General features: G+C 49.9%; 1 protein-coding gene across 1 annotated transcript; it reads right to left on the reverse strand.

The window, feature by feature from the left end:
• Nucleotides 1-1404: 1404 nt before the first annotated feature.
• Nucleotides 1405-10191, reverse strand: LOC137349097 (ER membrane protein complex subunit 4-like). Its single transcript, XM_068014435.1, has 5 exons — nucleotides 9984-10191; nucleotides 9074-9185; nucleotides 8584-8737; nucleotides 5294-5454; nucleotides 1405-2769 (listed from the first exon to the last, which is right to left on the reverse strand). The coding sequence occupies exons 1-5, from the start codon at nucleotides 10058-10060 to the stop codon at nucleotides 2734-2736; spliced, it is 540 nt and encodes a 179-aa protein (XP_067870536.1). The 5' UTR covers nucleotides 10061-10191; the 3' UTR covers nucleotides 1405-2733.
• Between the last annotated feature and the right edge of the window lie 5871 nt (nucleotides 10192-16062).

Genomic DNA, 16062 nt, shown 5'->3' on the forward strand with positions numbered 1-16062 from the left:
TAAAGACGAAACCAGCTTATTGGCCAAGTTAGAGGCCATGGAATGAAGCACAGATACTAAGTTGGCTGAGTGACAGGAAACAGAGAGCAGTAGTGAAAGGTGGTTTATCGGACTGGAGGAAGGTATAGGAAGCGCTGTTTTTCTTGATCTGTGTTAACAACCTGGACTTGGGTGTGCAGGGCACAACTTGCAGATGACACACAGCTGTGAGGAGGGTAAGTGGAGGATGTAGAGAGGCTGGCAGACTGGACAGACTAAATTGCAGAGAAATGTAAATAAAGGGTACAATTCTAAAGTGAGGTGCAGGAGCAGTGGAACATACAAACATGGGACTTAAGAGCAAGAGTCAGCTATGCCATTCGATAAGATCATGGCTGATGTGGTTGTGGTCTCAATAGCACTTTTCTGTCTGCCCGCAACCCCCACCATAACCCTGGAGTCTCTTGTCTGTCAGAAAGCTATCTAATTCAGCCTTCAATCAATTCAATGGCCCAGTCTCCACTGCTTTCTGGGGAAGACAACAAATTTCTCCTCTTCGTCTTCAAAGGGAGACCTGGCTGCGTGTATGTACACAAATCATTGAAGGCGGCAGGGCAGGTTGAGAAGTGGTTAATAAAGCATACATGATCCTGGGCTTTATAAAGAGGAGTTTGCAGTACAAAAGCAAGAAAGTTATGAATAATCTTGATTTTAAAAAACAGGTTCATCCTCAACTGGTGCATTTTATCCAATTCTGAGCACCACACTTTAGGAAGGGTTTTTTTTTTATTTGGAGATACAGCATTGAAACAGGCCCTTCGGCCCACCGAGTCTGTGCTGATTAACCACCCATTTATACTAATCCTACATTAATCCCATTACCCTCTCACATCCTCCCCTACTATCTACCTACACTAGGGGCAATTTACAATGGCCAACTTACGTATCAACCTGCAAGTTTTTGGCTGTGGGAGGAAACCCACGCGGTCACAGGCAGTGCCCAGAATCGAACCCGGGTCACTTGGAGCTGTCATTGGGGGGCGGGGTCTGAACAGAGTAGATAAGGGAGACTGTTCTCACTCGTGCTCGGATCGAGAACCAGAGGCGACATGAGTAAAATCTTTTTTTAACGCAGTGAGTGGTCAGGATCTGGAACGCACTGCCTGAGAGTGTGGTGGAGGCAGGTTCAATTGCGGCTTTCAAAAGGGAATTGGATAATTAGCTGAAAAGATTTGCGGGGCTACGAGGAAAAGGCAGGAGAGTGGGATGAGCTGAGTCGTTCCTGCACAGAGCCAGAGCGACATGATGGGCCGAATGTTCACCTGTGCTCTTTTAGGACTATAAATTGGAGCAGAACTTTAAGCTGGCAAGGTCAGTGAAATCAGAATCTTGTTTTTCCCTGGAGTCATTTCCCAGACACTCCACTTTAATGAAACCTTTTTTTATTTTCACAGCTACGGTAGAATTGAAAAGATTTGTTTCTTTACAGCAGAATCTAACTCACGCCAAGATCTTTACTGAACATCTCTCCACACACGCCCGAGGCTATCGATTCGCACCCCAGCTCCATTCCTGCATTCGATGCAATCTCGGGATGGAGGGGGAGGATTTCTCTGATCTTTAGGGGCCACCCCACATGAGGAACAGGAATTTAAACATGGTCATTAAATAAAATGAAACCAGACTGGCGAGAGCTGGCACAAACCCCTGCCAAATGCTGCAGCCACTACTTCACACAGCAGAGGAGAGCTTGGTGACAGCGGTGAGTACGAGCGAGGAAATAAATTCAGGCACAGTGCTGAGGCCAGCTTTGCAGCTAATCTCTCTGACCTGAAAAGGGACAGCTGCAGACACACACACACACTGGTCAATGATGTGCCTCCAGCTGTCAGTACTGAGAAGTGCCATCTTCCAGATGAGACGTCAAGCCAAGGTCCCACAGTCACTACTGGATGAAGCAGATCTCTCCCCAGTGTCCCACGGCCAATATTTATCTCTCACACATAACAGATGATCTGGTCGTGATCTTGCTGTGTGCACATTGGCTGCTGAACAACAGTGAATGCACTTTGATATAAAGTGCTTTGGGATGTCCCGAAAAGGCACTGTAGCAAATGTGAATTCTTTCTTTCAGTGAGCTACTCCTGCATTGCAGCCTCTGCCATTCGGTGTGAAAAGGCTGTGACCACAGCATGCACAGCAAGATCCCACAAGGCCGGAAATAGTGGCTGTAGGACAGCGAGGGAGAACTCCACAGCTCTGCTTCCAATGCAGGATCTTTTGCATCTGCCAGAGATGGTAGGCTGGACTGTTGGTTTCAATGTCCCATGTGAAATATGGCCACTCCAACAGAGCAACCAGCGAGCGTCAGCCTGGATTACGTGGCTCAAATCTCTGGAGTGTGGACACAAACTCGCCACCTTCTGGCCCAGAGAGGGGAGAAAGAGACCGACTGAGATCAGCTAGAAATGAGGGGTTTCTGTGATTCAGCAGCCTCAATCATCGGGCCCCACCACCAAGAGACTAAGGCAGGTCTCCATTGAGGCTCAAAACAATAAGGGGCTGAAGGATCATCTAGTGAATACAGCATTAAAAAACACACACAGTCTTCCCACCAACATCAGTCACGGGAACGTGGCCCAGGGGTTTCTCTGCATGGGGTGGGGAGGGGGGAGCAGGTTGACAAGATAGCAGCCAGTTTAGTCTGCCGACGATGGTCCCCGGGCTGCAAGCGAGGCAAGGAGATCAGGGCATTCACAGGATCAACCCTCCGCCAGTGTACTCCACTCTCTGTGTGAGAACAGAAGAACATTAGAATTAGCAGAGGGCCACAAGGTTCCTCGAGTCTGCTCCACCATTCAGAAACATCGTGGCCAAACTGCGACATCAACTTCACTTTTTCATCCAATCCCTCGATTCTCTTTGTGCCCAAAAATCTACCTTGAATATACTCACTGATGGAGCATCCACAACTCTGGGATAGAGAATGCCAAAGATTTACAATCCTTTGAGCGAAGGAATTTCAGACTGAGATATGACCCCTTGTTCTACACTCTCCAACCAGGGGAAAACAGCCACTCAGCATCTACCCTGTCGAGCCCTCTCAGAATTTTACGTATTTCAATGAGATCCCCTCTCCTGAACTCCAGAGAACTAGGCCAATTCGCCTCAATCTCTCCTCGTAAGATAGCCCTCTAAACCCAGAAATTCAGGCGAGTGAACCTTCATTGCACCCCCCCTCTAAGGCAGAGTAAGAACAAAACTGGCCTCACCAAAATCCAATACAATTACAGCAAGGCTTCCTCACGTATAACTCCAATACCTTTCAATAAGGCTAAAATATGACTTGCTTTCCTCATTGCTTCCTGTATCTACGTGTTAACTTTTGGTGATGTGTACAAAGACCAATCCCAAATCCATCTGAATCCTAACATTTACTAGTTTCTCCCCCTTTTTTGAAAAAAAGATATTCTGCTTTTTCATTCTTCCTATCAACGTGGATAATTTCACTCTTCTCCCAAATTATACACCATCTGCCACCTGCTTGCCCACTTAACCTCTCTATATCCTTTTGCAGTCTCTTTACATCCTGCTCACAGATAAGAAGCCATCACTCACCCCACTGGCCAGCACTGCCCTGTTCGACTGCACAGCAGAGACTTTGATGCCGGGCTCGAGTCCCTCCCCTCTCCCAAAAACGCCAATTCTTACTACCCCCTTCTCAATGGCCCGTTCCTGCCACCTTGGTCCACACCTGCTGGCACGATACTAATTTGTGAAGGGCATCACGGCCGAGCCCCCAGACCACCCTCCCATCTTCCAGCAGGAGTCACTGGCTAGAGTTCAGGAGCAGCAAATCCTTGGTATTAAGTCTCTATTCGTTCCACTCCCAGGGGTTGCTGAGGCCATTTGTAGCATGACCCAACCCCACTGGGATAGGCAAACTCTGCAAAGAACAGGGTCCTGAGGTCAAATACAGCCCCAAGATGGTTGACTGGGTGGGGGTGGGGGTCGGGGCAGGTGGGGTCACACACTGACCTTTCACCCTCGGGGGGGGGGTGTGAGGGGCATGAAACAGATTTGAAGCAGTATTCGGCATCACAAAACAGCTCTTCACTTGGTGTCAAGTTGACAATCTGCCGCAGAGGCCCCACCCACAGGGGGGGATGGTAAGGGAAAAGGGAGCACGTGCAGCATTTCCTGCTGGTTTATCCCCACCCACCCACACAAGTCAAGGAGCCGAGGGATTTTCAGGCAGCCGCCAACCTAAAGACCAACCTCCACCCCGGCAACATCCTGAACGTGGCCTCAGGATGCCTCGACTGGCAGCATTTCGGAATTTGTGGCCTCGAAAGTCCAGGGACAGGAGCAGGCCATTCAGCCCCTCAAGCCTGTTCAATACTCAGTCCCATCTGTATCTCAACTCCAATTACCTGCCTATGACTCCATACCTTTGCCAAACAAAGGTCTATCAATCGCAGTCTTGAAAGCTCCAACTGATTCGCAGCATCCACAGCCTTTTGAAGGGAAGAAAGTTCCTGCTTTCTCTCCTGAACTGACAAGCTTACTTATCCCCCTTTGTTCTGGACTCCCACATCAGGGGAAATAGTTTCTCCCTATCTAACCCTAAAATGAGAGCCAGGCCGTTCAGGGGGTGAAATCAGGAAGCAGTCCTTCACACAAAGGGTAGTGGAAATCTGGAACTCTCTGCCCCGAAAAGCTGTTAATCCTGGGGGGCTGGTGGATCAGTTGAAAATTTCAAAACTGAAACTGATGGATTTTTATTGGGTTAAAGATGTTAAGGGCTAAAGAAACAAGGTGGGTAGATGAAGCTAAGATATAGATCAGCCATGAGCTAATGAATGCCAGAACAGGCTCGAGGGGCTGAATGGCCTCCTCCTGGTCCTGTGCAACAGGCTGGAGGGGCTGAATGGCCTCCTCCTGTTCCTGTGTAACGGGCTGGAGGGGCTGAATGGCCTCCTCCCACTCCTGTGTAACAGGCTGGAGGGGCTGAATGGCCTCCTCCCGTTCCTGTGTAACGGGCTGTAGGGGCTGAATGGCCTCCTCCTGTTCCTGTGTAATGGGCTGGATGGCCTCCTCCTGTTCCTGTGTGACAGGCTAGAGGGGCTGAATGGCCTCCTCCTGTTCCTGTGTGACAGGCTGGAGGGGCTGAATGGCCTCCTCTTGTTCCTGTGTGACAGGCTGGAGGGGCTGAATGGCCTCCTCCTGGTCCTACGGTAACAGACTCGAGAGGGGTAAATGGTCACCTGCTGCTCCTATATCCCGCCCGCGTTCCACTGAGTGCAGATCTCACCTGGGGCGGCTCGATGAACGCCAGCCAGTCCGAGGCGTGAGTGGGCAGGAGCCCCATCGACTGGCACTTATAGACGGCCAGGGCCAATCCTACCAGGTTACCAATGAAGTAGACTAGACCCTGCAGCCACTGCTGGCTGGAACTCTCCAGTAACTTGAAGGCTGAAAGCAAGAATAGAAAAGAACATTTATGAAGAGGTGAGTACAGAGGGATTTGAGGATGTTTGTACAAAAATCACAAAGTTAACACACAGGTACAGCGAGCAATTCTGAAAATAAATGGCATGTTGACCTTTATTGCAAGGGGGTTGGAATATAAGAGTAAGGAAATTTCTTTCTGCAATTATATAGGTCTCTAGTGAGACCACACATGGAGTACTGTGTACTGAATGGTCTACCTACCTACAGGATATACTTGCCTTAGAGCTGGTGCAACAAAGTTCACCAGATCAATTCCTGGGATGAGAGGACTGTCTACAGTCTCTGGAGTTTAAAAAAAGGTGATCTCATTGAAACGTATAAAATTCTTAAAGGGCTTGACAGGGTAGATGCCAGAAGGATGTCTCCCCTGGCTGAGGAATCTAGAACTAGTGGGTCACAGCCTCAGGATAAAGGGTCGGCCATTTCCAACTGAGATAAGGAGAAACAGCTTCACCCAGAGGGTGGTGAATGTTTGGAATTCTCAACCCCAGAAAGCTGTGGATGCTCAATGAGTATATTCAAGGCTGGAGATCGGAAAGATTTTTGGGCACTAAGGAAATCGAGGGATACAAGAAAGTGGAGTTGAGTTGGATCAGCCATGACCTGACTGAATGGCAGAGCAGGCTCGAGGGGCTGTATGACCTACTACTGCTCCTATTTCTTATGTTCCTATGTAAAGAGATAGAAACAATTTTAAAAATGGGGAGGGGATGGTCAGAGCTGCCCCAATGGACGACCAATGCTCATTTTTGTTTGTTAAGCTCGGCACATCCAGCATAGACCTGCATTTCAGCTGAGACACCCTCGTAGAGAGAGTCTGTGCCCGCGCAATCAGTTGGTCACTCTCTCTCTCCGATCAGGGATATACCCCACTTAACTCCGAGGCAGCGCTGCACTGTCGGAGGTGCCATCTTTCGGATGAGATATTAAACCCAGCGCCCCGGCTGCCCTCTCAGGTGGACGCAACAAAAACCCACGGTAGCTTCTGGAAGAAGAGCGGGTACAGCCCAATATTTACCAACGCTAAAGTCTCATCTGAAAGACGACAGCTGCCAACAGTGCTGCACTCCCTCAGTACTGGCACTAGGTGTGCCGGCCCTGGTTTACAGAGGCTCGAGTCTCTGGAGTGGGGACGCGAACCCACGACCTGCTGACTCAGAGAGGAGAGAGCGAGCCATAGCTGGCACCAACTGGGGCTGCAGCAGGTACTGGGACTCACTGGACGACTGCAGCTTACTGCAACTGGGTACGGTCAATGAAGTGGCTGTGTCACATTAATCCAGAGGCCGTGGGTTTGAATCCTGACATGGCAGTTTGAGAATTGGAAGTCAAAATCTGGAAATACAAAAGCTGGTTGTCAGTAGAAGTGACCATGAAGCTGCTGGATTGCCTAAGAACATTCATTTATACAGCACCTTTCCCGACCTCAGGGTGTTTCAAACTGTTTTTCAGCCAATTAGGCACCTTTAAAATGTCTACTCATTCTTGTGATGTGGGATAACACGGGCAGCCCAAGCTGCACACAGCAAGATCCCACAAACAACAAAGGGATAAAGGACCCGATAGTCTGCTTTTTAGCAACTGGTGCAAAATTGGGTTCGTTAATGCCCCTCAAGGGATGGAAACCTGCTGTCCTTACCCAGTCTGGGCCTGTATATGTGACTGAAGTCTTACACTAACATGTTTAACTATTAACTGCCCCTGAAGTGGCCGAACGAGCCACTCAGTCGTAGGAAACCGGTTCGAGAAGGCCCACTCCCACCTTCTCAAGGTGCAACTAGGGACAGGGTAATAAATGCCAGCTTTGCCAGCGACACCACATCTCAAGAATGAATGTGTACAAAGTCCTTTCCTCGAAGGGATTGGCGGAATATTTGAACCCCACCCACTGGAGACATGAAACCCATCCAAGCTCCGTAATATCAAGCACGTTTTCTCGCACCCACTCTCTCCCCCTGCTCAAAGCACCAACTCCCGCTGGGGTGTGGGTGAACGGGCACCAGCCATCCCGCCTTCACTTTCTCACCCAGCTGGCTGCAGGGTACAGGGCATTGGGTGTCACCCAAGTCAGCCTGCTGACCCCAGACTGACCTCGCCTGGTGAATCCACGTTCAATTACAGGAAACGGACGTTATATATTGACGGGTCTCCCTCCACACAAGTGGAAACATTTTCTCTGCATCTACCCTATCCAAGTCCTTCATCATTTTTAAAGTGCTCTTATCAGGTCACCCCCTCCCCCTCTCAGCCTTCTCTTTTCCAGACAAGAGTCCCAGCCTGTTCAGCCTTTACTGAGAAGTCCATCCTCTCTTCACCCAGAGAATGTGGATCGACATTGGCTTCTGGTTGAGCAATGGTTCCTCATCCATGTTTTCAAATCCCTCCATGGTCCTCGCCTCTCCCTACCTCTGTAATCATTCCCAATTCTATATCCCTCTCCGCGATCCTCCAAGTCAGTGGTTCTCAAACTGGGGTCCCCAGATCCTTGGGGGTCCACACAGACTTTACAAGGCCCATTGCGACGATGGTGCGGGTCACGCATGCGCTGTTATTTTAGTTTCCTGAACCCAGAATAAAGCCACAGACCCAGACACTGGCGGCATCCCCATAGCAGACCAGGCACAGCATGTCAGGGATATTCCAGCGCTGACAGACTGGTAAACAGCAGAGCAGGGGGTAGGGGGCGGGAAGAGAAAAAAAAAACCCTGAAACACTCAGAAGCTGTGCCGTGAGGAGGTGAGCAGTGGAGGGCTACACCTAAAACAGCGCCAGGGGTTCCTAACAGGAGCCACTGAGCCCAATCCTGCTCCAGGAGGAGCAGAGAGGTGCCGTGTGCTGAAGTCCGGTCACCTTTCAGCTGAAGGGAGGATAAAAGTTTTGCTTTATAGTCGCTCCTCTGCTGTTAAAGGTGCTATATAAATGCAAGTTGTTGTGGCTACCACATGGGGTAATTGAGAGGAGGCTTGATAAGTACATGAGGGAGAAAAGATTCGAAGGATATGTTGATAGGCTGTGATGACGTTGGCTTTTGTGGAACATAAACGTCAACACCGACCCGTTTCTCTGCTGCAAATCTGATGCGATACTCACTTGCCGACATGGACATCAGCGCCTGTATGGGTCTCCAGGCCATCATGCACACCATCATGATGGGGAAGATGGAGATTGTGTTGCCAGCCATGTACATGATGAACAGATTCATGGGCACCTGCTTCAGCGGGCCCAAAGCGATGTCCCAGCAGCGCTGAAAGAAGCAAGCAAGCATGGGTCAGTAACAGCAGGGAGGGGAGCAGGGGAAGGGGTCAGACACTGACCTTTCACCCTCTGGGACCTGGGGCCAAACCCAGCCCCAGACAGCGGTGACGAAGATCTCCCCTTTCTGTCTGGGGGCTGGGCTGAGTCAGTTGGCCAGACACCGTTAAGTGAAATTGCCTTTTAACAGCACGGACGGAGAGCTTTTACCACATGGGCTGCAGCGGTACACGGAGGTAGCTCACCGCCACCTTCTGCGGACAACTAAAGATGGGCAATGAATGCCAGCCCTGCCAACATGCCAAGAGTGAATCCAAATAAAACTTACTTTCTCGACCAGAATCCGGTCAGTTTCTTGGACGCTGGTGTCTGGCAGTTGCTTTTCTGAATATCCGACAGGGTAAATAGAGTCGCCCTGGCCACATTGTCGATCACGGCCCCTGTGTGTGAGAGAAAGCAGATTGTGTTAACGGTCACCTGAGCAACCCCTTCAGAAGCTCTTCTAATAAGGGGTGGTGGAGGGGGGAGGGGGAAAGGGGGGGAAGGGGGTGGGGGCTCCCCATCAGGGTCCCTTTTAAAGGAGGAAGCTCGCCATCAGGGCTGCTTTACAAACGGAGCCTCTCCGTCACGGACCCCGGCATGGCGCCAACGAGATCACACCAACAGCCCGAGGGTGCCCGCCAGCATTACATCGACCGAACCATCACATGTGGGCACAAAGAGGAGGGCAAAAGTGGGTTTGCACCAACAGGCAACCGCTCTGACAGATCCGCCAACGCCGTTCCCCACCACCCCCACCCTTCGAAAGCAAAAAAGGCAATCGCTCCAAAACACCGGCAGTGCCAACTCTGCCATATACGTCAACGTGGCGCTCTGAAATCAAGACGAGAGAGAGAGCGGGCAACCGGGTGGCAAACCGGCCCCGGAAGCAGGCGACGTCCCCGCTGCGCGAGGCTCCCCGCTGCGCAAGGCGCCACCCTGGGAGCCAAAACAAGATGGCATCTCATTGGAGGGGGAGGGGCGCGGGGTCATGACCCCCGGGAAAAGATGCCAATGGTGTCTGAGTGGTTTCTGAGGGATCTTGGAGGCTGCTTTGTGCTGAGGAACAAAGTGGAGGAGTGAAAGGGTGTGGCACTGGAGGGTAAACCCGTGTTTTAACATTTTGGGGTGACCTGCCGGCTGCCGCCTCCCACTCGAGCCCCAGGCTCTCTCTGCGGCCTTGCTCCTGGGCCGCTCACCTGCCGCTGCTCAGGTTAAGCTCGATGGCCCACTTGTGCCGGCGCGCGCGGTTGGCAAGCGCCGCCCCCGCAGCCATGACAACGCCGGCGACCGTTTAACCGTCGCCCCTTCCCACCGACACGGAGACTGTGTAGAGGAGGAGGGGGGGGGGAGAGGGTGAAAATAAAAACCACCGCGCGCACTTCCAACAATCAGCACTTGGCGCACGCGCACAGGGAAAAACTGTCGGACGTCGTTTTTTTTTAACTTTGCAAACCCCGCCTCCTCCTCGCCATCTTCGTGCGGGGCAAATCAGGCTCCGACTGACTCCCCTCCCGCCATTCCCGGCTAAACCAAGCGCTGCCGCTGCCCCCGACAAAGATGGCCGCCGCCTCCGACGCGCAGGGCATTCCCCGGGATATCACGAAGGCGAAAATCCACGCGCGCGCGCGCACGCACACGCTGGAAATTTCGCGTTGTTGCTGGTTTTCCTAAAGAAGCCTTTAATTTTTTTTCTAGCCGGAGGTGGACCGTATTCGCAGTTCGTATTGGGCAAAATATTATGGAGGTACATTTTAATTTTAGCTCGTGTTTACTTGTTTTCCGCCCCTCCCCCAACACCCTTTGGCTGCCCCTCACAAAGATGGCCGATACCTCTAAATAAGGAATACAAGTGCTGGAAATATTCAGCAGGTCAGGCAGCATCTGTGGAGATAGAAGCAGAGTTAATAAAAACAGCAAGGGCTGGAAATATTCAGCAGGTCGGGCAGCATCTGTGGAGATAGAAGCAGAGTTAATAAAAACAGCAAGGGCCGGAAATACTCACCAGGTCGGGCAGCATCTGTGGAGATAGAAGCAGAGTTAATAAAAACAGCAAGGGCTGGAAATACTCACCAGGTCAGGCAGCATCTGTGGAGATAGAAGCAGAGTTAATAAAAACAGCAAGTGCTGGAAATACTCACCAGGTCAGGCAGCATCTGTGGAGATAGAAGCAGAGTTAATAAAAACAGCAAGGGCCGGAAATACTCAGCAGGAATTTTAAAATTCTCATCCTTGTTTCCAAACCCCTCCAAGGCCTCGCCCCTATCTCTGTAATCTCCTCCAGCTCCACAAACTCCTGAGATATCTGTGCTCCTTTAATTCTGGCCCTTTGAGTCAAGGAAGAATATGCTTCCAAAATCATAGTGAAAGGGAAAGCGGTTGAGATAGTGGATGGGCTAAAAATTGATTAAGAGGAAGTATTAGATAGGCTGGCTGTACTTAAAGTTGATAAGTCACCAGGACCAGATGAGATGCATCCAAGGATACTGAGGGAAGTAAGGGTGGAAATTGTGGAGGCACTGGCCACAATCTTCCAATCCTCCTTCGATACAGAGATGGTGCCAGAGCACTGGAGAATTGCAAATGTTACACCCTAGTTCACAAAATGTGTGTAAGCATAAACCCAGCAACTACAGTCCAGTCAGTTTAACCTCAGTGGTGGGAAAGCTTTTAGAAACAATAATCCGGGACAAAATTAATAGTCACTTGGACAAATGTGGATTAATTAAGGAAAGCCAGCGCGGATTTGTTAAGGGCAAATAGTGTTTAACTAACTTGCTTAAATTTTTTGATGAGGTAATAGAGAAGGTTGATGAGGGTAATGCAGTTGATGTGATGTACATGGACTTCCAAAAGTCTTTTGATAAAGTGCCACATAACAGGCTTGTCAGCAAAGTTAGAGCCCATGGAATAAAAGAGAAGTTGGCTGAGTGACAGGAAACAGACAGCAGTGGTGAATGGTTGTTTATCGGACTGGAGGAAAGTGGGGTTCCCCAGGGGTCGGAATTAGGACCATTGCTTTTCCTGATCTATATATTATTCAGCTAGAACCCCCCAGGATGTTGATAGTGGGGGATTCAGCGATGGGAATGGGATTGAACAGCAACAGGAAATGGTTAGATACTCTCTTGTTGGAGATGGTCATTGCCAAGCACTTGTATGGCACAAATGGCAGATGAAATTTGATGCAGAGAAGTGCAAAGTGATAGATTTAGGTAGGGAAAAAGGCAATATAAAATAAAGGATACAATTCTAAAGGGGGTACAGGAGCAGACGGACTTGGGGTATGTGTGTACAAATTGTTGAAGGTAGCAGGGCAGGTTGAGAAAGCAGTTAATAAGGCATACAGGATCCCAGGCTTTATCATTAGAGGCCTAGAGTACAAAAGCAAAAATGTAATGGTGAACCTTTACAAAACACTGGTTTGACCTCCAGTGGAATATTGTGTCTAGTTCTGGGAACCACGTTTTAGAAAGGATGTGAGGGCATTAGAAAAGGTGCAGAAAAAATTTACGAGTGTGGTTCCAGGAATGAGGGTCTTCAGTTACACGGATAGATTGGAGAAGCTGGGGCTGTTCTCCTTGGAGAAGAGAAGGTTGAGAGGTGAATTGATCGAGGTGTTCGAAAATCATGAAGGGTCTGGACAGAGTAGATAGAGAGAAACTCTTCCCATTGGCAGACGGGTCGGGAACCACAGGACAACGATTTAAGGTGACGGCAAAAGAAGTAACGGCGACATGAGGAATCACAGAATCGTTACAGTGCAGAAGGCGGCCATTCGGCCCATCGTGTCCGCACTGGCTCTCCGAAAGAGCAATTCCCTCAGTCCATTCCCCCTGCCTTCTCCCCATAACTCTGCACATTCTTCCTTTTCTTATAACTGTCTAATTCCCTTTGAATGCTTCAATTGAACCTGCCTCCACCATGTTCTCAGGCAGCACATTCCAGACCTTAACCACTCGCTGCATGAAAAAGTTTTTCCTCATGTCACTTTTGCTTCTCTTACCAGATACTTTAAATCTGTGCCCTCTCGTTCTCGATTCTTTCACAAGTGGGAACTGTTTCCCTCTATCTACTCTGTCCAGACCCCTCGTAATTTTGAATACCCCGATCAATCAATCACCTCTCAGTCTTCTCTTCTCCAAGGAAAACAGTCCTAACTTCTCCAATCTATCTTCATAATTGAAATTCCTCATCCCTGGAACCATTCTCATGAATCTTTTCTGTACTCTCTCCAATGCCCTCACGTCTTTCCTCAAGTGCGGTGCCCAGAATTGGACGCAATACTCCAGCTGAGGCCGAACTAGTATCTTATACAAGTTCAATATAACCTCCTTGCTCTTGTACTCTATGCCCCTATTAATAAAGACCAGGATACTGTATGCTTTATTAACCACTGTCTCAACCTGTCATAGTTATACAGCACAGAAACAGGCCCTTCGGCCCATCGTGTCTGTGCTGGCCATCAAGAACCTAACTATTCGAATCCTATTTTCCAGTACTTGGCCTGTAGCCTTGTATGCTATGGCGTTTCAAGTGCTCATCTAAGTACTTCTTAAATGTTGTGAGGGTCCCTGACTCTACCACCTCTTCAGGCAGTGTGTTCCAGATTCCAACCACCCTCTGAGTGAAATTTTCTTTCCTCAAATCCCCTCTAAACCTCCTGCCCCTTACCTTAAATCTATGCCCCCTGGTTATTGACACCTCCACTAAGGGAAAAAGTTTCTTCCCATCAGTGCCCCTCATAATTTTGTATACCTCAATCAAATCTCCCCTCAACCTTCTCTGCTCTAAGGAAAACAACCCTAGCCTTTTCAGTCTCTCTTCATAGCTGAAATGCTCCAGCCCAGGCAACATCCTGGTGAATCTCCTCTGTCCTGCCACCTTTAATGAGTTATGCACATATCCACCCAGGTCCCTCTGCCCCTGCACCCCACTTTAGAATTTTGACCTTTATTCTATATTGTCTCCATGTTCTTCCTACCAAAATGAATCACCTCACATTTCTCTGCATTGAACTTCATCTGCCACCTGTCTGCCCATTCCACCAACTTGTCTGTGTCCTTTTGAAGTTCGACACTATCCTCCTCACAGTTCACAATACTTCCAAATTTCATATCTTCTGAAAACTTTGAAATTGTGCCCTGTACACCAAGGTCTAGGTCATCAATATATGTCAGGAAAAGCAAGGATCCCAACACTGATCCCCGAGGAACTCCATTACAAACCTTCCACCAGCCCGAAAAACATCCATTAACCACTACTCTCTGTTTCCTGTCACTCAGCCAATTCCGTATCCATATTGTTACCGTCCCTTTTATTCCATGAGCTACAAGTTTGTTGTGTAGCACTGTATCAAATATCAAGGAAATGTTTTTGCACAGTGAGTGGTTGGGATCTGGAATGCACTGCCTGAGAGCGTGGTGGAGGCAGATTCAATCGAGGCATTCAAAAGAAAATTGGAGAATTATCTGCAGAGTAAAGATTTTCAGGGCTACAGGGAAAAGGCAGTGGAGTGGGACTAGTTGCGTTTCTTTTGCAGAGAACCGTCATGGATACGAGGGGCCGAATGGCCTCCTGCTGTGCTGTAACCATTCAATGATTTGAGCATCCCCCAATTTTAATGGCTCCACTATTGGCGGCCGTGGCTTCAGCTGCCTGGGCTCTAAGCTCTGGAATTTCCCTCCTTAAACCTCTCCACCTCTCTCTCCTCCTTTGAGATGCTCCTTAGAACCTGTCTCTTTGACCAAGCTTTGGATCATCTTCCCTAATAGCTCCTTACGTAACTCATTGTCCTGAATGTTCATCCCTCTATCACTTCCTGTGACAACCTACTTTCAGTTCCCTGCCATTCAATGGAATTTAAAGCAGAGAAGAGTTTGAAGTGATGCGTTTTTGAAGAATGAGCAGAGAGGCGCAACATGAACTAATTGGTGCAATTTTTAAAGGGAGTGCACGAACAGATGTAACCAGCCGTGTATCCCTGATTGGATAGTTCACGGTGTTTGGAAAGTGCGTTTCTAACACTGATTCAAACTCTCTGGCCTCCTCTGTGGACTTACTCCCTGTTCTTAATCTAACTGGACACCGACGTACTGTCAAACCAATCAGTACGGAGGTGTCCGAGTAACCAGTAGCAGCTGCTGCTTTAATACAACACTGTGTGCGTCGAAGACATCTAACAGCTGGACCATCGTTGCTTCCAAAGTGGTGCGCCCACCTCTTGCTAGCTACCATCCCAATGAGGGCGCGCCTATCAAGAGGTGCCCACCCCACTCAGTCCTCCAAGCTCCTTTGCATAGTCCTGTCAGGCGTCTGTGAAGATCCACGCCATCTTTAATGCAGGCAGTTGCTGAAGACATCAGAGGCACTGCAACTGCACATGTGCAGGAAGCACCCTATTCCGTTCTCCCAATTCCTCCATCTCCCTTACATCTTTTCCGATGATGCCATCTTCTGTGCCAGTCCTTCCGCCATGCCTTCCTTTTTTTCCTTCAATGAGGACTCCCGTCCACCGTGGTTGCCAGGGCTCATGACCTCGCCCGTCCCATTTCCCACACATCTGCTCTCACCCCTTTCCCCCCCCTCCCCCGCCCCCCAGAAAGAGTGGGTTCCCCACATCCTCACGTTCCACCCCACCAACCTCTGTAGACAACGGCTCATCCTCCACAATTTCAGACACGTCCCCTCCCCTCCCAGTCTAATCCACTCCTCCCCTCCCAGTCTAATCCACTCCTCCCTCACTCCCCACCCAGTCTAATCCACTCCTCCCTCACTCCCCACCCAGTCTAATCCACTCCTCCCTCACTCCCCACCCAGTCTAATCCACTCCTCCCTCACTCCCCACCCAGTCTAATCCACTCCTCCCTCACTCCCCACCCAGTCTAATCCACTCCTCCCTCACTCCCCACCCAGTCTAATCCACTCCTCCCTCACTCCCCACCCAGTCTAAACCACTCCTCCCTCACTCCCCACCCAGTCTAAACCACTCCTCCCTCACTCCCCACCCAGTCGAAACCACTCCTCCCTCACTCCCCACCCAGTCGAAACCACTCCTCCCTCACTCCCCACCCAGTCGAAACCACTCCTCCCTCACTCCCCACCCAGTCGAAACCACTCCTCCCTCACTCCCCACCCAGTCGAAACCACTCCTCCCTCACTCCCCACCCAGTCGAAACCACTCCTCCCTCACTCCCCACCCAGTCGAAACCACTCCTCCCTCACTCCCCACCCAGTCGAAACCACTCCTCCCTCACTCCCCACCCAGTCGAAACCACT

The sequence above is a fragment of the Heterodontus francisci genome, chromosome 34 (assembly GCF_036365525.1).
Source record: "Heterodontus francisci isolate sHetFra1 chromosome 34, sHetFra1.hap1, whole genome shotgun sequence".
NCBI lineage: Eukaryota > Metazoa > Chordata > Chondrichthyes > Heterodontiformes > Heterodontidae > Heterodontus > Heterodontus francisci.